This window comes from Antechinus flavipes, chromosome 3 (genome assembly GCF_016432865.1).
Source record: "Antechinus flavipes isolate AdamAnt ecotype Samford, QLD, Australia chromosome 3, AdamAnt_v2, whole genome shotgun sequence".
NCBI lineage: Eukaryota > Metazoa > Chordata > Mammalia > Dasyuromorphia > Dasyuridae > Antechinus > Antechinus flavipes.
This window is the reverse complement of record NC_067400.1, coordinates 393,693,164-393,717,281: the sequence shown is the minus strand read 5'-3', so window position 1 is coordinate 393,717,281 and position 24,118 is coordinate 393,693,164. Positions and strand designations below refer to the sequence as shown.

The window sequence follows — 24,118 nt, the reverse complement described above, 5'->3', positions numbered from 1 at the left end:
CTGTTTTTCCCCAGCCAGGAGCAGTACACATGTTTTGATGTGTTGTATATTGTAAAGAGTCAGTATAGTCTTTTGCCTTTTTTCTAGATTTATAGTCCCAAATAAAAAGGGAAAAAAAATCCACAAAACAATGTCTGCTTTATTCTTACAGGCACAGTTTTATTTCCTTATGTACAACCCTCTTATCAGAATATGATCATGCTTTTTTGATCTCTACTATTTCTAAATTGCTGCCCTACTTTATGCTTTCAGTTCTGATTGTTTGTTCTTGTCTCTTTTGTTACATTAAAAGATGGCCAGAATTTGCCTTCTAGGAGTCACTCTATCCCTCACCAGAATTAGAAGATGCACACAACTGAAGGGCAACTCCACCAAGGCTTCCACTTGTCTACATGCTACAGTCAAATTCATCTCTCTCTTTTCTCTGATAACACTGTATTTTGAAAAACAAATTAAAAACATGCCAATGAACAGGGGTCAAGTTGGTCACTTCTGTAAATATATTATCCTCTCGTCTAAAGATGAAAAAATGAGAAAATGATGGTAACCTGCATTTAAAGGTGTTTTCCCTGTTCAGCTTTAGAACATTTCCCTCTCTTGCATGAATGAGCTGATGATAATGATGATGATGATGATAGCATTTATATGATTGCTTCAGTTTTTCAAAGTGCTTTTCAGGTCTTATCTCATTTTAACTTTGCAACAATATTGGCCAAAGGCAATTGTTTTTGCTGTTGTGTCATGTCCCACTCTTTGTGACCCTCTTTGGAAGTTTTCTTGGCGAAGATACTAGAGTAGTTTGCCATTTTCTTCTCCAGCTTACAAGTGAAGAAACTGAAGCAAACAGAGTTAAGTGACTTGCTTAGGGTCACACAGTTAGTAAATGTCTGAGGCTGGATTTGAACTCAAGTCTTCCATACTCCAAGCCCAGCACTATCCACAATGCCCTTTATAGAACCATTAACTTTTTTCTCTAACATTACTTAGCATTTCTGCTTTTGTTTCCCTTCAGAATGCAAATGATTAATAATAACAATAAATCATTTCTAATTTCACTGGTTTCCTGATGCCTGATTGGCATTTTCTTTTAAAACCTGAGGCCAAAAATATTACCCTCTCATCTATCCTCATCTATATCATCCTATTCTTTCTTCCAAATTAATTGCTTTCCCTTTATCTCTAGTTCCTTTAGTAGTTATTTTGCTTTTAATAATATTTTTACTAAATATTTTATATTTTTTCCCATCTTTGTCTTTACCTCACCCCAATAACCTCTTCCCCAAGTTGCCGTTTTGATTAGGTTCCTCTTAACTTCAATAGCAGTTAGTGCAATAGCAATAGTGTAGGACACATCATTATTTGCTCCCTGTCAACTGGACCATTTTACTTGGACATATCATTATCTCAAACTGATTGAGTCTAAAGTAGGACCCAACAACTCTTCCTCCTAAGTAGGCTCTTTTTGTTTACTTCTGACTAATAAGATAGGATTTAACTAGAAAACATGGAAAGTCTTATATTGCAGTTCCAAAAAAGTAAACTTTGGAAGCACAATATGGGGGATTCATGACTAGATAGTAATTCATTTGAAAATAATCTGGTGTTTTCAGTGGGCTTCATGCTCAATGTGATGTAGCTTGAAACAGGCTAGTCAAGAAAACTAGGTGAGTAGGAACTGGCATATGATCTAGGATTCAAGAAGACAGTGCTTTTGTACTCTGCTCTGGTCAGCCCACATGTAGAGTACTACATTCATTTCCAGGTGACCCTCTTTAAAAAGAGCATCAGTAAGTTGGAGAGATTATGGATGAAAACAAAAAGGATGGTGATAGACTGCCAAGTTCATGTGATTTGTGGATCAATTGAAGGAACTCTGTCCAGCTATAGGTCATCTAGATAGCCAAGTGAATAGAAAATCTGTTCCTAGAGTTAGAAACACCAGAATTCAAATCGATATCATTCATTTAACTAGCTAGGTGACAAACAACTTTTATTTATCTGTTTCATCATACATAAAATGGGGATACTAACAGCACTAACCTTCCAGGGTTGTTGCAAAGATCAAAGGAAGTAATAATTATGAAGTGCTGACAAGCAAGACAATAAAGCCTTATATAAATGTTAGTTGTTATTACTATATTTAGTTTGGGAAAGAAAAACCTTGAAGTTTTAAGGTATGTGATGATACTATGTATTCAAATATATTCAACTTCAAATAAGAGCTATTATTTGGAATAGAAATAAGATTTATTCTATTTGACACCAGAGGGCAGAGTCTGAAAGTCTAAGTTGCAAAGAGGCTGATTTCAGTTCAGTTCAAAGAAGAAACTTGCTAACAATATGGTTCCCTCACCGAAGAGTATATTGACTTCACTTATGATATGGATATTCCAAAAGTCTCACTGTAGTTTTAAGCTACTAGAACTTAGAGCTGCATTAATACTTTTGGTATATCCTGTATTTAAGCATAAATTAGATAGTGTATTAAATAGAAGATCCCTTTTCAGATATAGCTTGGACTAGATGCCTCTGAGTCTCTGAAATTCCTTCCAACTCTGTAATTCTATGCTTCTGATTTTTTGTTTCTATAAATCTTCTTCCAATCATCTTAAGTGCAAAACCTTAGTCACCTATTTCCTTCTCTCCATATGCAATTAATTATCAAGTCTTATTCTTTCTCTAAATTATCCTTTGTGTACATGCCTTTAATTTCTTTCCTTCCACTAATTCTGTCAATCCATACATAATAGATTAGTATTATTTAGGTGGAAGGGATAAAAATGAACTAGAAGAAATAATTTCTAACCTCTGGAATCCTACAATTCCCCCCCTAAGTTTATAAGTTCCTGCAGTACAAGAACTATTCAGAGTGCCTTCCACAGTGGTCTCTTCCTCTTTTTCTTCCTTCTCTTATGATTATTAACTACTACTAGGAAAAAGTGATTTTATTAGTTTAAGAACCTCTTAGGAAAGTCATTCTACCAATGCAGATCTGTAATTGTCCTTCAATTTATGACCCTAAAAAGCTGCCCTTAGGAATGAGAAGGTAATTGACTTACTCAAACTCATATAGATAGTATAAGTGAGAAATAAATCTTGAACTCAACTTTTCTTGAATATGTAGCTAGCTCTCTATTAGGTATGCTTCCTTTAATAATGACACATAGAATTTGTTGTATTTTTTATTAAATTTTTGATGGAGAGACAAGACACAAATTGGAAACAAGTAAACAATCTTTCATTAAATGCCAATATAATCCTAAAGTAATTTATAGCTCCATGGAGGCTAGAATTAATTGTCAAGGAAGACTCAGACACTTAAGACTGACATTTGTTGTTATTGTTCCATCATTTTCAATCATGTCTGACTCTTCATGAGCCCATTTGGGTTTTGTTTTGTTTTGTTTTGGTTTTTTTGGCAAAGATACTAGAGTTGTATGACATTTCCTTCTCCAGTTCATTTTATAGTTGAAGAAACTGAAATAAGCAGAGTTAAATGACTTGGCCAGGGTCACACAGCTAGTAAAAATCTGTGACCAGATTTGAACACTAGAAAATAAGTCTTCCTGGACTCTAGTCCTGTCATTGTAACAACTGAACTACCTAACTTCAGATAGAAGGACTACCAATTAAGTCCATACCCTCATAATCTCAGGCCTAAATTATTGCAGTAGTTTCTTAACTGATGTTTAATTCTAGTCTCTTTCCCCTTCAATCCAACTTAAATGCCACTTTCATGTTAGTTGTAAATACCACTTTAATTATGAGCTTTTTACCTTAATAATAACAGAAAACCAAACTAACAAACCCTTTAATCATTGACAATTGCTTATGAATGAAATCTAAACTCCATAGCTTCTTATTTAAAGTTCATTTTATAATCTGCCACTATCTAACTTTCCAATTGAGCTTTGCTCCAGCTAGACTAATCTCCTGGACAGAACCAATCTGTTCATAATTCCCCCCAAATGAAATTTAGCAACTTTGCTGGTTCCATTCTCTCTAAGGCCCTCCTTCTTCTCTTCAATTATATCAATCCTACTCATCCTTCAGGGCCTATTTCAATTTTAACCAGTTCCATGTAGACATATTATCCCATCCCATAGTGAGCTTTCTTTCATCTGCATTAATAGTTTTTACTGTTCACATAGTTTATTTGCTACATAATGAAATACTGTGCCTTGTGATAATTCTTAGGCTGTTATTTAACTCTTGTGTAGGCAATCTTTTTGAGTCATATCTTCTTTGGAATAATTTTCTTTTACTAACCTGTAATTTTATATATCTGAAATATATAATGCTAACTAAGAGTATCAATGTTATGATTTGAAAAATAAAGGAAAGAAATTTTGTAGATTTATTGCTCATTTTCACACCCATCTGAGGAATTATGTAGTTTGTTCTCTACCATGGACATAATATAATAGTGGCAGATTTTACTTCTCTTGTGGATCTCAAGAAAATATTCCCTATTGATGGGAAGAAACTTTGAAACTTAATTTGTTATAATTTGTCTTCCCAACTATATTGCTATCCCATTATTATGATGACCCCAAATGCATTGTAAATATCAACTAAATTATGTCTCATGAACAGAGTAAGGAACTCAGATATATATGGAATTAAATGTATACTTCTTTTACTGTTTGCTATTATTCTGTGTGCATTAATATTGTCTACCTAGTGAGACTGTAAATTCCTTCAGGGTAGGAACTATGTCTTATTCTTCTGTATCTTCTACAGGAATTAACACTATGATTTGGGAAAACAATGCTTCTTGCAGCCATGTGATCTATTATTTCTAAAGCAATAATGGATATGTAAGTATAGCTAGGTGATACAATGAATAGGATGCTGGGCTTGGGATCAGGAAGACTTATCATTCTATATTGAATTCTGGCCTCAGACACTTACTAGCTATGTGATTGTGGCCAAATCACAACTCAGTTTGCCTCAGTCTCCTCATCTGTAAAATAAGTGGGAGAAGAGAATGGCAAACTACTCCAATATCTTTGTCAAGAAAACCCCAAATGGGTTCATAAAGAATTGGATATGACTACAAAGTGACTGAATAACAACAAAGTAATGACAGTCAGTTGATTTCTAAGAGAAAGTGATAGGAACCCAATTAAAATCTTTTCTGTTACTTTCTCCTTTTCCTTAAAAGAATAAAAATAATTTTACATTATTTACAATAAAATAAATTCCTTGATGAATTACAGTGAGGAAGTGAGATTCAGGTAGCTGAGAGTATACTTTAGGATGACAAGGTCTGAGTGAAAACCATTGCAAAATACTATTTTTCTATAATAGAGGGAGTGTCTCAACTATCCTTAGTTGTAAGACTACAAACAGTAGATGTTTTGTCTTCAGAGTATAGCAACATGATCAGGAGACTCAGTATTTTAGTATGACTCTACTTTTTGGTCAAAAAAAAAAAAGAAGTTGAAAATAGATTTAACAGTAAATGGGTTTCCTAGAGAGAAGGTGTTAGGATCATGAGCATTTGCTGTGTATTGATATGTCTTACTAATCTCATTTGAGGACAGGGGAAATCAGCTCTAAATATTTCTAGCAAACTATTGGTTTTATTTTCTATTAACAAAGTTAGAAAAGAATGAACTGAACACATCACTAGCATTTGATTATTAAAAGATAAAAGCATCTTAAAGACGCATTGTTTTTCTTTTCCGCTTTAGATAATTTCCAAAGCTATTATCAGAATTGTTTAGCACCCTTTTTTGGTGATATCACTATTAACATTTCTTTTCTTCTCTCTCTCTCTCTCTTTCTCTTTTATTCTCTCTTTCTCTTTTACTCTCTCTTTCTCTCAGTATATATCTTTTATTTCTTGCTTTTACTGATTTTTCTAATTCAAACAATAATAATAACAATATATAAATTAATGAAAAATAATGTTTGATACTTTCCTCCACTTCTTTGACTTACTATTATAGGGTGTTATAGTATATAGATGGATAGATTTGAACACAGAAAAACAAAACTGAGTTCAAATTGAACTCCACACTTTCTAGCTCTATGTCAAGACCTCTTTGAATTTAGGATAATTCTCTAAAACTGCAACTTAAAGCTAGTCCTTGTCTGCCTCTCAAAGTAGCTAATTTCATTGCCAACAAAATCACAAGTCCTTGACAGAGGATAAACATGTAAAACAAAGGAAAGTTATTTTTATATGAAAAGAAAAAATAATGTACACATTCTAACAGATATTGAGCCAATTCTCAAAATATTTTAACTAAAACATTCTAATCAATATCTAATGTCATATCCCTATGAACTAAATTTTCTAACAAGAAAAATCATAAAAAGATACACATTAGCTATTGCAAGACTTATATAAAATGGATTCATTTAGAAGAAACAGAACAAGGCTAATTCTTTGAATCATTTAGCTTTCATGTATTTAATACATGAGTAAATTAGTTACCTCCTAAATATTTTCAGCTTCTTTCTATGGAACTGTGTTTTCTTTTTATTAACAACCCAAGTGCTTAAAACAGTGCTTGACACATAGTGATGCTTATTGTATAGGACTGGATTGGCACAAAAATTATAAAAGCTATGAAATTATATTAGATTTTGCATAAAGTATATTTAAAACAAGAATTAAAAGGCTCATTCAATAATCATTTTTTCAAGGTGCACTTAAAATTCATATAAAACTATTATCCATAAATAGGAAAAAAGGCAAAATCCGAGAGCTTCCTAATGAAGTAATGCTAACACATAAAATCAGATGCCAAATTTAACTGATTATTTATAATAATAGCAGAGGATGCTATTGCAGTATTGCTGACAACAAAAACTATTATCCAAGTTATTATTACAATTAATAATGTTTCTTAAAGTAGCTAAATGATTCAGGTTCCATATAGCACAAACAAAATGTCTTGTTAATACTTCTGTGTCACTTCTAGGCAAAGGAGACAAAGTGGCTGAAGGAGAGAATTCTTCAACCCTATTCCTTCCCTTCAACCACTATACACACCCAGAACTTGATATAATAGTACAGACTGTATGAAAACACTTTTCCCTGATACAGACTGACATTGGGTTTATAATACAGAGTTTTAGAGAGTTGCCTGAGGCAGTGAGAAGTTAAGTGACAACAGTCACATGGTCACATAATCAGTAAGTCTCAGAATCATAGTATGTATTCAGGATTTCCTGTCTAAAAGCCCAGATCACTGTAAACTTATGCTGTGCTGTTTCTCAGACATTATTTTAAAAGTGATGTAACTTATGGGTGATTTTTTTGACTGTATTAGAAATCCTAGAATGAAAATGAAATGGGAAGAAAGGAACCAAGTAAGAATGAATTTCCTTAAAATTAATAGAAGAGATAACTAAGTGACATAGGAAGGCTCCCTCCTTGAAATGAAGAAATAATTATTTATATTTGATATTTTAAAAGTACATTGGAAGCCAATGGGGAAGTTTAAACAAGAAAGTTTAAACATGAGGGGAAAAGGATTACTTTCATAAATTGGTAATGATGAGGGGGGAAGGGGTTGAGTATGAGAAAATCACTGAGCAGGGAATTAACTAATCCAGGTATAATTTGTGTCCATATAAAATTTAATAGATAGCTTTATGCTTTTGGAGAACCTAAGTCACCAATACTGCATTTCTTACACAATTTAGATGGTCTGCTATTCTCTGTTGTGCTGTCTCAAGTATTGATGGCCACTCCTGTTTTCACTTCAGAGATACCACACAGCTGGTGCTGCTGTGATTCTTGAGTCTATCCTTCAAATAAAACTTGAATATTCTATGAGTAGGACTTCTGAGGTCACCACCAATCTTTTCAATGAATACTATTCTCACCCTCAGTAAATGATAATAGTAGCAATGGCCATTTTCTAGATCTAGATGAACTCTGTTCTCATTTGCCTAACTTATAAGTGGGACAGGTGATACAATGGATAGAATGTTTTAATTGGGAGTCAAGAAAAACTGTTTAAATCCTGTTACAGTAACTTACCAATTTTCTAATGCTGCTGAAGCTACCTGACTTCTCCCACTCATTTTCATCTTGTATGAATGAACATCTAACAGACTCTAAAGTATCTTTTAGGTCTATGGTCTTATTTCCATTGTCAACATAACAATGAAACATGTGAGGATGTCCGGTGGTAGAGGAAGGAGTTTATTGCACATAAGAAGAAATGTTCTGATATTCAGAAATATCACACAGAAATAAGTAACTACAACTTTGGAGAAAAGAGAGGATTGAGGAACGTATTTTAGGAAAGAATGAAATCAGCAATATTGATACTTATTAAATTGGAGAAAAAACTCTCTCAGAATTACCTTGTGTTTTTTCAAATCCATTATCAGAATTGTTTCCTCTTTCCTCCTCTTGATTATACTATTACCAGTCTTACTATGGAGACAGGGAAAATTGATGATGCCTTTAAAGTTGACTGAAGAGTTACTTTGACAAAACAGAAGAGTTCTGGGCTTTACTTCTTAACATGTATAGTTTGAGTTGACAAAGAGCAACTGAAACAGGTATAAGAGAGCTCAATAGGGTTGGAGATAATATGAAGAGAAGTCTAGGAGAACAAGAGGGAAAGAGATGGAAATAAATTGAGTGTTTAGTGAGGGAAAACAAAGAAACTAGATTAGAGACTATAAGGAAGGAGTTGAATAGTGATAGAAATCCTTGGTTAATTCAGCTTGAAGGGGATGATTTAGTACTTCCATGGTACAGTAGAAAGAACACTGAAATGGGAAATAGAGGATTGGGTTTGAATCTTGACTCTGCCTTTTACCCTGATTAGTTAAAATCTATATCTTCTTTTTTATCATTTATCAAATGAGAGAGTTGAACTAGAAGACCCATGAAATAATTTCTAACATCGAATTCATGATTCTCTTGTAACTGCAATGGAATTTTAAGAATTGCACTGAATTTGGAACTATGCCCAAATTGCTATAGAAGTGTGCATACCCCTTGATTCTTTACTGAGTCTATATCCCAAAGAGATCATAAAAGAGGGAAAAGAATCTATATGTGCAAAAATGTTTGTAACAATCCTTTTGTAGTGGCAAGGAAATAGAAAGTTGCTTATCAGTTGGGGAATGGTTGAATAAGTTATGGCATATGAATGTAATGGAATATTATTGTTCTATAAGAAATGATGAACAGCCTGATTTCAAAAAATCTGGAAAGACTTATATTAACTAATGCTAAATGAAGTGAGCAGAACCAAGAGAACACTGTACATTATAACAATAAAATTATGTGATGATCAACTGTGATGGACTTGTCTCATTTCAACAATGTTGTGATTCAATGCAATTCCAATAGATTTGGGATGGAAAGTGCCATTCTCATCCAGAGAGAGGGATATGGAGACTGAACATAGATTGAAGCATAGTATTTTATCCTTTTTTTGCTGTTTTTGTTTGTTTTTTTCCCCTTTTGATCTGATTTTTATTGCCTAATGTGACAACTAAAGAAATTCATTTAAAAGAATTGCACATCTATATCAGATTGCTTACTGTGTTGCAGAGGGGGCAGGTTAAGGAGGGAGGAAGAAAAATTTGCAACACAAAGTTTTATAAAAATGAATGTTGAAAACTATCTTTTCATGCATTTGGAAAAATAAAATGCTATGGGAAAAAAGTTATTATACTGTTTAGGACCACAGACATTAACCTCTTTGCTTTTCTGTGCAACACAGAAATTATGTCAATCTTCTGGAAACAATGCCATATCTTTAAATTTTTTTTCAACTAAGTATGGCAGTTACAGGACAGTTAGGAGAAAAGGAGAGTGCCATGAGAGAATGATTTCTGGCCAGGCAAGGTCTTGCACTCTTCAAATTGTACTATGTAGGTCACAGCCTATACTATCTGATTCCAAGGCTAGTCCTCTTTGTGGGGCCTCTGTTCATCAAAAAAACCCCTAAGCTTTTGATATCCTAAACATGTGGTGCCCTATGGTTCTTCAAGTCTCTTCTATTTCTCTCTGAACTATTTTATTTGTGTGAATGCTATGACTTTAGGCAATGGATTTAACCTCTCTGTATCTCTATGTCTTCATTAAATGGGTTTAATAATATCTGCCTAGCTACTTCTCAGTATGATGATGATCAAATATGAAAACAGATATAAAATATTTTTAAAAGTTTAAAGTTCTGTAAAAATGTAGTTTTGTTATTAATTCACAGATTCTGTACCTGTGTACTCTTTTAGTGGACTATTTCCTTCTGCATGTTTTAGAAGAAGGAAAAGCCTTCTCTCTCCATATAATTTATGAAAGAACAAAAAAATACAAAAGGATCCTGTTATAACATGCAAGAAAAAACAATAAAGCAGGTATTGTTATCTCATACAATATGGGGAGGAAAATAAAGTATAAGAATATGAGAAAGATAGCAAAGGATAATATTAAAAAGATTTTTAAATAACATGGATAAGAATGAAAATAGAATTATTAGAATGGTATGAAGAGAGGAAGACTTAAAAGGGATCTTTGTCTTTAACAGTTGCTTAACTTAGCTCCAAAGGGAAGAACAAGGAGCAAGAAATGGAGGTTGTAATTTCAGGTCTCTATAAGAAAAAAATTCCTAACAATTACAACTGTTCAAAAGTAGAGTGGATTGCCATAGGAGGTTAATGATTTTCCTCTACATTTCCCACTAAGATTTCATGATCATTTTATTCAAATCAGCTGATTATAGTACAAAAGACAACATAATAAATGATTTTAAAATTACAAGTTAGTAATTACAAGTAACATCCTTCCTCTTTCTCTTCCTCTCCTTTCCCCCCTTCTCCCTCCTTTCCTCCCTTCCTTCCTCTCTTCCTTCCTCCCTCCCTCCTTGTCTCCCTCCCTCCTTGTCTTCCTTCCTTCCTTCCTTCCTTCCTTCCTTCCTTCTTTCCTTCCTTCCTTCCTTCCTTCCTTCCTTCCTTCCTTCCTTCCTTCCTTCCTTCCTTCCTTCCTTCCTTCCTTCCTTCCTTCCTTCCTTCCTTCCTTCCTTCCTTCCTTCCTTCCTTCCTTCCTTCCTTCCTTCCTTCCTTCCTTCCTTTCTTCCTTCCTTCCTTCCTTCCTTCCTTCCTTCCTTCCTTCCTTCCTTCCTTCCTTCCTTCCTTCCTTCCTTCCTTCCTTCCTTCCTTCCTTCCTTCCTTCCTTCCTTCCTCCTTCCTTCCTTCCTTCCTTCCTTCCTTCCTTCCTTCCTTCCTTCCTTCCTTCCTTCCTTCCTTCCTTCCTTCCTTCCTTCCTTCCTTCCTTCCTTCCTTCCTTCCTTCCTTCCTTCCTTCCTTCCTTCCTTCCTTTCTTCCTTCCTTTCTTCCTCATTTTCTAAAAGTAAAACCCTTTAAAAAGAAACAAACAAAATAAAACCAAAGTTATTTATTTAACTTGTTCAGTATTTATTAAGGCCATGGAATTTCTTTATCACCCTGGATAATTAAAATCTACTCTAGGAAGTCCAGGTTATGAATAGAAAATATTATATTGAAATAAAGGCTATACAAAATATACAGATAACAAAGAAAGAAGACTTCATACTTTCTTCTGGGAGCTTCCCAAATTAATCATCTTATTTATTGATCTTTTATTTGAGAGTTATTGATGAATAAATGAATAGGCTCAATCCTGATTAATTTTAATTTTATTTTGTGTCAGAAAGTAGAAAAATCAGATACTAGCTTCCATTCTAAGCTATTTTCTTTTTTAAAAATCATAATACCAATATTCCATTTTCCTTTTTTTTCCTTATATACCATAACAAGCATTTATAATACAAGCAGTATTGATTTTAGGGGTAGTTAGCTGCTGTACTTGTTTCTAAGATTTGTACAAACATCCTATAATGCATATTTCATTTGTTCAGGAATGCATTTGGATCATGTTGCTATATTTTGCTGGAGCTGACATTCATTTGCCATTTAGAAGAACTTACACTTATGGTATATTTATGTTTAGAGGTAAATGACTTAAAACTCAAAACATTTTCCACTCATTTAAATTGTGATATTGGTTTCTTCCTTATAATTCAGAAAGATTTGTTTATTCTTAATTGTCTGCCTACATATAATTTCAATGTATCTAATAACTGTTTTAATCTCAGTCTTTATTTAGATTTGAATGATCTGTGTCCTTCTTAATGTTTGTTTCTCCAATAGTGCCAAATCTGGTCCATTTATACCTTTTCTTTTATGTAACCCTGTAACCTTTTTATCTGTTCTTCCATTATTTTAAAAAAGGCATCAATCAATCCTTCACCAAACCTACTATGTGTCAGGCACTATGATAGGTGATGGACATAAAAAGACAACAATATCTGAAGGGATGGAAATGGAAAACACAATGTTATATACAAGGAACATCAAGTAAATTAATGTCTATAATACAGCATAAATGAAGGGAAGTAATGAGTAAGAAGCCTGGGGTAGAAAGGAGCTAGACTATGATGGGCTTTAAATGCTAAACATAGATCTTTTTATTTTATCCTAGAGGCATCTGAAACCAATGAAATTTTTAAAGCAGGTTTTAAGTCAAGCCTGTGACTTAAGAATATCATTTTGGAAAGTATACGAAGAAGGAATTGGAGAGAGAAAACACATGAGGTACCTTTAATTTTTGGAAATTATAGAAATCTAGGATTGGAATCATAGTATTTCCCTTAATTTCTTTTTGTATTCCACTCCTAATTCTCAGGATAACTTGTTCTTGTTCTTCTTCTTATTTTCCTTTTCCTCCTTTTCCTCATTCTCCTCCTCCTCCTCTTTCTCCTCATTCTCATCTTCCTCCTCCTCCATCTCTTGCTCTTCCTCCTTCACTTCTATGGTCCAAGACTATTCTTAGCATTGAAGATCCCTTTTCCTTTGTAGACCTTGTTAGTCTGGAAGATCTATCTGCTCCCAGAATCCCTTCTTGATTTGTCAGTTCTTTTTGAAGATTCTACTTTGAGGAAAGGCAAAAACCAATTATGTTAAAATCTTTAGAACTATTTGAGCTCCACTCCTGCCTCTCTAACTTTTTTCTCCAACAGGCCCCCATTTAGGTACCTTCTCCAACTCTCTATCCCCAAGGCTTTCTTTTTGACTTTTAAAAAATGATTGTCCTTCTTTATAAGAATGTAACTCTTTTCAGGGCAGGGACTGCTTTTGTTTCTATTTGAACTGACACATAATAAATGTTTTAATAAATGCTTGCTAGCTTGGCTTGTTTTTGTTAGAGAAGGATTTTGACTTGGATGAGGAAGTGGGCTACTTCATTCTAAGTATCTTGATATTACCTGAGATTAGATGGAACATCCAAACTATCTGTTATTCCTTGCTTTCACCACATATGATCTACTTTCTTTTCTGTTTAAACATCTCCTTGATAAACTTTTCTATACCACTGTGTTCCCCAATTCATCATTAGTAGCATTCTTTAGATTCCTGATAGTTTTGGCAAGAGATTATTCCCATTTTCTGAGGATTAGTCTCGTTAAATATGGAGAGTCATCACCAGTAGGCTGCCTACTAGATATTAGGAGTTCAGTAACTTGTTTTTTGAAACAGATATTAAGAAAAATATTTTAGTCTAACTTAGAGAGCATTTGGATTGGTGGTGATTTTTCAAATAATAGATTGCTTTTGGATTTAGATATTAAACTCACCATTATGAGGAATAATGACAGTTTTGAAGCAGCAACTAATATTTTCAATTTTTTAGCTCACCCCATTGAGCTTAAACACAGATTAAGGATGATTGATTTTTCTTGAATTTGTTTGCTATCCCCAGCAATAATTAAATCTAGATAGATTGAAGGCTAGGTATAATTTCCCAAGCTGGAAGTACTCATGAATCTGTTTGTTGTTGTTTGATCTTTTCAATCATATCCTACACTTTGTGATCCTATTCAGGGTTTTCTTGGTAAAGATACAGAAATAGTTTGGCATTTCCTTTTCCAGCTCACTTTATAGATGAGGAACTGAAACAGAGATAAGTGACTTTTCCAGGGTCACACAGCTAGTAAGTACCTGAAACAATATTTGAATTCAGGAAAATGGGTTTTTTTGACTAATTTTGGCAATCTATCCATCACTATTCCACATTGCTGGCTGTTTCCCCTACTCTCCCAATAGTTTCTACTCAGGAAGATGAGACTTTCTGACTTCTGGCCCAGCACTCTATATCCACTGTGCCACCTAGTTGTCCCATGAATCTGATACATTAATATCAATACAAAGATTTTGATAACATAAACTGGTTACTACCACGATGTTCCTGCTCCCACAGCTTGTATCAAAAGATGTGGCATGTGGCATGGGCTCATGGAATCAAAGGTCTAAAATTGTAAGAGAATATAGAGGCCAGTTAGTCCAAACCTTTATTTTACAGAAAATGGATCTCAACGAGGTTAAACAACATGTCTAAAGTCACATAGAGAGTAAGGAACAAATGTAGGATTTGAACTCAGAGGTCTCTGATTACAAATACATTGCTCTTTCCATTTTACCATCCTGCCTCTCTTGAGAGTAAGAGAGAAGAATACAAGGGAAGAACAGTTCCCATAAGAGATGAGTTTAAGCCTCAACAGCTCAGCAGCCCCAACACATGCCACTCCGTTAATGGCATATTCATCACCTTAAAAAACAACTCACTAGTGCCACATTTTAAAATGTACCATTTTTATGTTATACCATTTTTAAAAGAGTTGTCAACATGGCAAAAGAGCCTAGGAGGAATTGAAGAGTTGTAACAGACAACTTTAAAGAATAGTATGATGTGTCATTTTACCAGCTGAGGTATTCTAAAACATTAAAAAACAAACAAATCTTTTTTAAATAGAAAAAAAAAAGACTGCATTTCAAAATTAGAAGGGCCCTTGGAGGTCTTTTAGTATCACCTTTTCCTAATCAGGAAACTTTAAAATATTCTTAACAAATAACAAGGTAAATCTTTGCTTAACATGTCTCAAATAAAGACAATAAAGGGGTTACCTACCATCTCTTGAGTCAGAATGTTTACTTTTGGAAAGCTCTTCTTCTTAATACTTACAAGAACTGGAAATTGAAAGGCACCTCAAGGCAATGGGGAGTAACCTGTCTTTGACTAAGAAGCCAATCTTTCCTCTAAATTGCTACCAATGAAATCTTGCAAATTTTTTGGGGATTATGGGCTAAAAGGATTTCTTTTTTTTCCTCTTCCCTTTTTATTTAATCTATCATTAAAGAAAAAAAAAAAACAAATTGGTATAATGAACTATTTTGCCATGTGTAGTTTCATTTATGATTGTTTGAAGTATAGCATGGGAAAACCAAGCTTTGATAAAGCCTTTTGCAATATGAATGGAGCAACTTGATCTTGCCTTCAGCCCAAATCAGTCTGGCTCTCACTGATTGGTCAGCAATAGGTCTCAGCCCAAACCTTACTTGGTCATTTTTTTGGGTTTTGGTGGCTCAAAGTATAAATAGCAACTGTTTTAATTTTGATCTGAAAACCTAAGAGTTTTCCACTCCAATATTGATGTTTTTTTTTTTTTTTTTTTTTTTTGACAAGGTAAAAGAGGCCACTTTGCCCTTATTTCTTACTTAACTTAATCATTGAATAGGTATTGCTTCAGACAAACTAAGACCTGGGAAAGACTTTAGTTTTTAAAGGCCACAGTCTCCCACTGTATCTGGGTCAGCTGTAGCCATCTTGACCTATATCTTGGCACTAGACCCAGATGGCTCTGGAGGAGAGAATAAGGCTGGTGATTTTGCTCAGCTCTGTCTCATTTAAATTCAATTCATTTGCAAGTCAAGACATCACTTTTTTAATCCTCTTAGAGAATGAAGGACAAACAACTTTTCCCTCCTCCTAAGTCACTCTACCTCTAATTTCACTCATTTTTTACTTTTACCATTACTCCATGCCCCTCATTTAGTCAGTTGCCAAGTATTATAGATTGTACCTCTAAGAGATCTCACATTCATCCTATCCTCTCCACTTAACTAAAAATTGCCTTATTACAGGCCTTCTTTTTATTTTAGCAAAATTATTCTCCCCACCGTTTTCTCATTTCTCTATTCCAACTTTTATACAGTTGCAAATAATCATTCTGAGATGTAGGTCTGATCATACTCTCAAGGTATTTCCCTATTTGAAAGTCTTCAGGAAGTCCTTGATTGCCTTTGGGATAAAGTATAAAACTCCTTATTCTGTCATTTGAAGCACTTTATAGTTAATTCCCATTTGCCTTTTCAAGGCTTAATTCATATTATTTCTCTACACACATTTTGTGTTCCAGTCAAACACGACACTGTATATATGCTTTAAACTCAGTATTTTCTCTGTAAATTCCATACAATTTGTATGTACAAGCCAAACCACATGCCTATAATGCACTCTCTCCTCTGACTCTCAGAATGGAAACAATAATAGTAACTATAATTTATATGTCACTTTAGGGTTTGCAAGGAACTTTATATATTCTGCTTTATTTGTTCCTCACAACAGCCCTATGAAAATATGCATTATTATGATCTCCTTTTTACAATTAAAGAATATGAGGTTTGTTATGTGACCTGGTAGAGGATGAGTATCTTAGATGGGGTATTTCTGAATCACAGCACTATTCTACCTAAAATTGAATTATTGAATTAAGGGGTTCAGAATAAGGATTGCAACTACACAGATTCAAACCTGAAAGAAATGACATTTAGTACAACATTTTCATTCTAAATCCAAGAAAATTGAGACCCCTGAGAAATTAAGTGATTGTCAAAGTCACATAGGTACTGGAGGCAGTATTGTAACTACAACTCCAGTAATCTTTCTTTAAAAAAACAAAACAAAAAGGGAAAAAAAAGTTTCACTGATGCTTTTGATGGTCATTACCTTCTCATTTTTCTCTCCCCATCAAGCACATAATCTACATAGAATTCCTTCTTATAAGACAGCTAAACAATACAAATCTTCAAAATAAGAACCAGGAGCAGAACCAAAGCTATTCAGAAGAAATAAGATAGCCAGGTAATATAGAGCCCCTTATCATAAGTTTATCTATTCTCTGACTAATCTTGTCATTATTTTTGCAATGTTTAAAATGGTGAAATATGGTATAATCAATAGAGTTGGCATGGAAGCCACAATAACAGGTCTTTAAGTCCTCTCTGACAAATACTATCTATGTGATCCCTCAATGCTCTAAACAATTCCTGAAGAGTATAAATGGTAGAGAAGGTGCCAACCAGTTCTGGTAAATTAAATTTCTTCTCTTATTAATTCCCAATTCCAAGGAAATATATTCCTGTTCTTTAAAAAGAAGAGGGCAACATTTTTAAGAAATTAAGTTTTAAAGTGGAGTCATTAGCCCAAAGCTTAAATTTGAAATGGTTTCATATTTCTATATTCACCCTTGTATACAAATAGCTCTTAAGAGCCATTTAGAAATGAAAGTACAGAGAGGGACAGAGACTTCACAGTCAGCTTTGTTTTGCTAAAATGTCCTTTTGCTAGGAGTGAATAACATAAATGGTGACTTACAATTTAAATATCAGCTGAGCATGGCTTGGAAAAAGATAAATAAGGCCTTAATTAGTCACACAAAATCTAGTAAGATTGGTTAGATATAAAATACTCAATCCCTCTAACTGGAGGGTTTCATTACTCATGTAGAGAGGGGCCTAAATGAACTTAATTTTTGGCTAAATAAGCCTTTTTAAAATGGATAAAAGCATTAGTTTTAACTAAACACCACAAATATTTCATTTTATACTCACAACAATCCTGGGAAGTAGGTGCTTGACTATTCAAATTTTACAGATAAGGCAACCATGTCAAATATGGCTTAAATGACTTTCCCAAGGTCATATACATCTGAAGTCTGATATAAACTTAAATCTTACTCAACTTTCACTACTTTATCATCTGTGCCACTTAGGAGGCAAAATTTCTATCCTTGCTTTTCTCAGTTCTCCACATCTAAAAGAATTCTAAGTGTTGTGTAGAAAAATCATTCTACCTGCAAATCCATTGCATAGTGATTAAAAATATTAATTCTAAAGAAAATGAACATAGTTTCATATGACTTATGAACCAATGCTAGCTCCTAGTGATCATCACTTCTAAGGATTATAAACCACACTCCTAATTATCTACTCTAGAATTTTGTTTCTATCAAGCTGAGTCATTTGTAATTTCTAGAATCATATTTGCTGCTTTCCTACCTCTGAATCTCTATAACTCCTCGGAAGTTACTGATTGGTGACTCAGTATCATCTTTGTAGTTCTTTGGATGTATTAAGATATTATTCGTCTATGTCTGTAGACTTTAATTTATTTAAAGAAGTTTTTTCCTTTGATTATCTCCTTGTCTCTCTTGGAATTTTTAACTATGTTTGTTCTACCATTTTCAGGGTGAAGATCATTTTTCTTGAAGAAGCCAGTGGAGTAAAGTAGGATTTGAGCAGTTTAAAAGTTAAACTGCTCAAATCCTAATCTGTTAACGCAGAGCAGAAGGCTTAGAACCTAAAACAATATCAACAATAACAACAACACACGAACACTACTCAATCTTTGATTTTCTTTATCATTTTTCTAAGTTTCAGTTATCGTGGTTTTTATGCTTCTTTACAATGTTGAAGCCACTTTTCCTTTAGAATGGTTATATATTACTCCTATCTTTTGCACAAGTCGCTTTAAAAGTCTTAGCTTATCAGGGATTCCCATTATGGCCACACAATTTTCTTTCTCTTCCTTTTTATTAGGATGATTTGCATTTGTATTGTTAGAATTTTCCTTTTGAGAACATCTTGTAATTTTTTAAAAAAGCATCTCTAACCACAGGATTATGCCTATTATTCACCTGAACTCTCTGCAATATATTTTCATGAAGTCTAGGGCATGAATCTGATTATGCCCAGCATTCATTTCCTTAGCTCTTGTGAATCTTAAATCAGCAGACCCAGTTCTTTGTGTGTACACTCAAATCTGGTGCCAAAGGGTATGAATGGTCACTGTCACCAGCAGGTATTCATGAATTCCATAATTCTAAATGCTTGAAAAGTGGGATTAATACCAATCACATACTGTCTCAGTAGGAGCAAAATGTTTTCACAAATTATGTAAGCATGATGTTAAAGACTTAAAACTGAATAGTCTTTAAAAGATATCATCATGAAAATAGATGCCATTGTTTTTTAAAAAACAAAAGTTAGAGGTCATCAATGAGCTGAGAGAAAATAAAATAAAACCTAAACTTACATTCTTTGCCAAATTATTTTAGATGGCAAGAAGCCTATTTCTTTCATTTACCAAAACAGCCATAAATAAGAATTCTGAAAAGATGATTGTTAATGCTTTAAAAATAAACCCAAGTACTACTGAGAAATTAATAACATAAGAGGATGATATGATTTTGCTAATGGATTCTGAGTGGCATTTGGAAAAGAATAACAAAGAAGAATTAAAATAGACACAAGAAGCTGCAAAATGAAAGTCTGAAGCAAAGCAGAATTGTTTTAATTGTCCTTTTATGTCATTAGTAGCCAGCCACATCTGCTCCCACACCTGTGCTCCCTTCCTCGATCTATTCTGACACTCTGGAAGTGTTGGGCAGGCAGCCAGCTTCATAGCAACTCCTCCCCATCATCAGCCTCTGCTACCAGCTTGCTTTTCTCTTACTTATAGTGAACCAAGTATCCACCCTAGGGCTCTGAACTACTCCTGATTGATGGGACAAACTGAAAGTTCTAGGCTAATTACTTCATAATAACAGTTCCTAGTGAGGGGGAGTAACCATTGACCTACTTTGGACTCTACCAATATAATCCTTCAGGGAAGATAATTAAGGAATATAGTGCTATTTCTAAAACCAACCAAATATCAGAAGCTTTGCTTAAATCAGAAACAGATATTACTAATTTTGTAAGAACTGTGATATTATTTGGGTTTTAATCTATGCTCAGTTTTGATATGATTGATCTCAAGGTTCATGTTCTTCTCCATCTTGATAAATTTTGACTTGACAAGTTACATTTGAGAGAGGCACATGTGTGCAGATTATAACTTTGTTTCTTCTAGGAAAAAAAAGATTCATTTTTCTACCTACCAAAATAAACCTTTTGAAAAAGAAAAAAAAAATTTAAAAAGCTAGAATAAATTCATCCCCAGATAATCAAAGTGTGTGTGTGTGTGTGTGTGTGTGTGTGTGTGTGTGTGTGTGTGTCTGTGTGTAAGAAACCTCAGCAGAAGTTTAATTATAAAATAGGATGAACAGCATCCTGACTTCAAATCAATCATTTTGGAAGCTTGATTCTACTATGATACTCTGCTTTGGGGATAGACATCTGTACTTGCTGCATATTAACACTTTACCCAGGGACAACCTTTATAGCACTTGTCCTTCCTTCCTGACTAACAAAGTCCTCTCTGTCTTTATAGAGAAAGGCTGCTTCTACTGATAAAGGGCTGTCTACTTCCTGATTTCTACAATTCTGATGCTTTCTAACGGAAGAAAATGAGGCTTATGAGAAAAATTAGCACAGCCCAATGAAATAATAGAACATGAATGAAGGACTTGTGTCAGCCTATTTCATTAGTCATCTGTTCTTTCAAAAATCAAAAGGTGCTAAAAATGTTACACATTGAGTATCATGATTATTAATGTAGTCTTCTTGCCAATTATTCCCTTTCTGATTTTTTCCCTCCTGTTGCCCTCCTGTTTTCCTTCCCTTCCGTTCCCCTTCTCCAGGCTGACTTACTCCCTACTTCTAAGGCTCATTTAATTATGAAAACAGAATCAGTGGTTTGTGAACTGATATTTTAATTCTAATAAGATTTATCTTTATCTAAGAAGTGACTCAGTATCTCTGAGTAATTCAGTGCATTTCTCACAGTGAAACAGGAGTTGTTATTTCTTGGGCCAGGATAAAATTTTGGCAATTAATTTTGCCTTTATGTCATGATTATGGATTCATGACCATGTTGTAACTTACTTGGTAGAAGTTATTTACTTGGTTGTTTCTACTTAAGAGTAAGCAATCTGATAAAATTTTCATGTAAATGATGGTAGCTTGATCAACATCATATCATGATAGACTTTCTGAATTCATTAAGGAAATGGTATTTCATGTGCTAGAAAAGAACTAGTAATAGCTTCACATAAAATTAATTTGATATCAAAACCCTTTCCATTCAATGATTGTTCTATTGCCCAGTATGTACACCATTTTTACATGTTTTAATTACATTTTCCATATTCATATTATTTTCTTAAATATTATGTTCTTATGTTTTTCTACTATGATCCAGCTGCCTTCCACAGTAATGTTTGAGTATAGTGATATAATATGCACATACATTTATGTAATAATATTGATGCTTGCACCATTTTATAAATTATTTCTTATTACTTAGGTTTAACTACATAAATATTTTAATTATATTCTAATTTAAACATCATTACTTTTCAGTTTTGTCTTGAAATTGCAATAGTCTGGAAGGCCCCTTATACTTTTAGCCTCTAACCTGTACAGCTGGCACCACTTAAAGACCATCTGTCATTTTAGTCTGTTCTAGACTTAAGAGACCCATTTTGTCCCTAATCAGGCAGGAAGAACAGGAGAACCTTCAGGTCAGTCACTCACCAACCCACCACTTTGCTGTTACTCAGGTTCTTACCTTATGCCTTGTATGTTAATTGGATTCTTGCTTGTATCCCCATAATAATGACCCCCAACTCTTAACCTGTGGTTCAGTAACTCTAACATATTTAAATGCTCATTTTAATTCCCTGCCCAGAATCAAGTTGTTATTGTGGTTGTATTTCTAGGAAGTTATTGTCAAACTTCATCAAGAAACTTAACCCTTCACTTCTCCCTCACTTACATGTTCTTTCATAGTTCTGATTCTTTCTTGACATCTTGGTCAAATCCCTACTATCTTCCATTTAATTTTCCCACTGTCATTTATTTGTTTGTCTAATCCCTGCTGTCACAATCCCCCTACTTACCTGAATAATGAGGCATCTACCTATTGCCCTCTTCAAGACTTTCCCAAATTAACTATATTACCCTATAAAACTCCTACAGTATAATAGTTCAAGTTACAGTCTGCTTCTTTGTCATACAATTTGAAATCCTCAAAAGTGGAAAATAAAATCATGTCACTCAAAGAAGACATTAAGAATAAAATAAGAGGAATGAAAGGAAGGATAGCATTATTTAAAAATTCCACATTTAAAAAAAATTTAAATGCCATCTTTAGAGAAAATCTGTTTCAAAAAAAAAAGTGGTAAAAAGCATTGCTAACACAGTAATGTTATTATAGTTGTTATGTTTAGTACTCAGTATTTATTATACAGATATTAAGTTCCCCCTGGACTTAAATCCATCAGGGAAGAGAAAAAAATGGGAGAATCAATGTTTTAGCAGTCATTAAGATACTGGAAAATTCTTTCACCACAAAGAGAGTATTCAACAACATTAAAGCACCCAAGATAAAACCTCTTCTTGTCTCTAATCCAGCTTGTTTTGCTTAGTTCCTAATTAATTGCTTGCTATAATTGACTGACAGGTTTGAAAAAAAAAAAATCACTGGGATTCTTTTACTCAGTTCAGTCCAAAAGATATTAAATGTTGAATGTATAGAGGGCAGTGGTGTTATGCATATGATTAAGACATAACCCCTGACTTCAAGGGCTTTTCAATCTGATAAGGGAGATAAGCCATGTATGCAAACCAATATAATACAAAATGGATATGTATGTAAAAATAAAGACAGAGGACATATTTATGATAAAATTAAAGGAGGATGAGAATGCTAGGTTAAGGTTGAAGAAAGGAAAAGTGGCTTCATGGAAGAGGTACTACCTAAAGTGAGTGTTGAAGGAAGGAGTAAGATTCTCTACTTCAGGCAGGGAATTACATTATGGGCTATGGACAAACAGACAAAAAACAAAAATGTAAGACCAAAAACCAAGGACAGTGAGTACTCCAGTTTACTTGTCCATTAATTAAGTGAAATAAAATTATGTGAATGTGTGAGGTAGGGCTAGATTGAAGGCAATTGGAGAAGGCCTTGAGAGCAAGAGTTTGTACAAATGATGCCTTTATAACTTGAATAGCTTTCATTTATATAGCTAGCATTTTAAACATAACAGCTGATTTATTTATATATGAACAAAGATGAAAGAACTAAGTCTTTGGAGAGTTATGCATCTTTTCCTGAGTCATTAGCAAGTTTCAAGAAGCTGGATTTTAATCCAGGTTTCTTATGACTTAAAGTTTTAGAAAACTTTAAGCCCAGAGACTGTACCATTTCAGTTGTTTTCCAGTCATGTCCAACTCTTTGTAATTTCATTTGGGGTTTTCTTGGTAAAGATATTGATGTTGTTTGCTATTTCCTTCTCCAATTCATTTTATGGATGAGGACTAAGGCGTTGTTTGGGAGAAATTAAGTGATTTGCTTGGGATCATAGAATCAGTAAGTGTCAGAGACCTGACTTAAACCCATGGCTTCTTGAATTTGAGATCAGCTCTCCTTTATATGCCTATGTGTATATTTGCATGTATGTACACAGGTAACATTCCTATGTCTCTTATATAGAGTCTTTAATAGTACTGCATTTTGGCTTCCTTGTTTTGAGGGACAATGGAAATTGCTTAGGGTATGAAAATTCTTATTTTCTCTCTGGGAAGGAGCCAAGTAAATTATTTTGAAAACTTAAAAAGTGAGTGGTTGAAGGGATAGGAAATAATCTCATCAGCAGTATTTTCCAACCATATAATCTTAATTTTTAAGTGCAAAACATTACCAAACATCCTCTGCATCTTCATCACACTCGGCACCAAACTGACAAATGTCACAAGTGGATGTCTCCTTTTGGCTGGTTTCTCCAGATCCTTCATTGACTACAAAATGCAAACCAGAAAAAAATACAGTTAAGTACAATGGACAAGAATTTTTTTTTTTTTTTTTTTGGTGAGGTAGTATATCTTTCTATTGAAGTTGTTGGAATTTACTCTTCAGAAAGAGAATGATAGTCTTTAGATTCATGATAACCTTTTTAAAATTCAAGGGCAGTTAGAACATTAATGTCACCCAAAGAAAGATATATGGTGACTGTATACATTTTACAAACAAAAAGTATCACATCGG

General features: G+C 33.8%; 1 protein-coding gene across 1 annotated transcript in view; it reads right to left on the bottom strand.

Moving 5' to 3' along the window:
• The window catches only part of TMEFF2 (transmembrane protein with EGF like and two follistatin like domains 2), a 281,645-nt gene that overhangs the window by 113,832 nt on the left and 143,695 nt on the right, over nucleotides 1–24,118 (bottom strand). Inside the window, exon 5 of the mRNA XM_051985978.1 lies at nucleotides 23,775–23,871. Coding sequence (XP_051841938.1) covers nucleotides 23,775–23,871 — 97 coding nt within the window. The remainder of the gene's footprint in view (nucleotides 1–23,774; nucleotides 23,872–24,118) is intronic.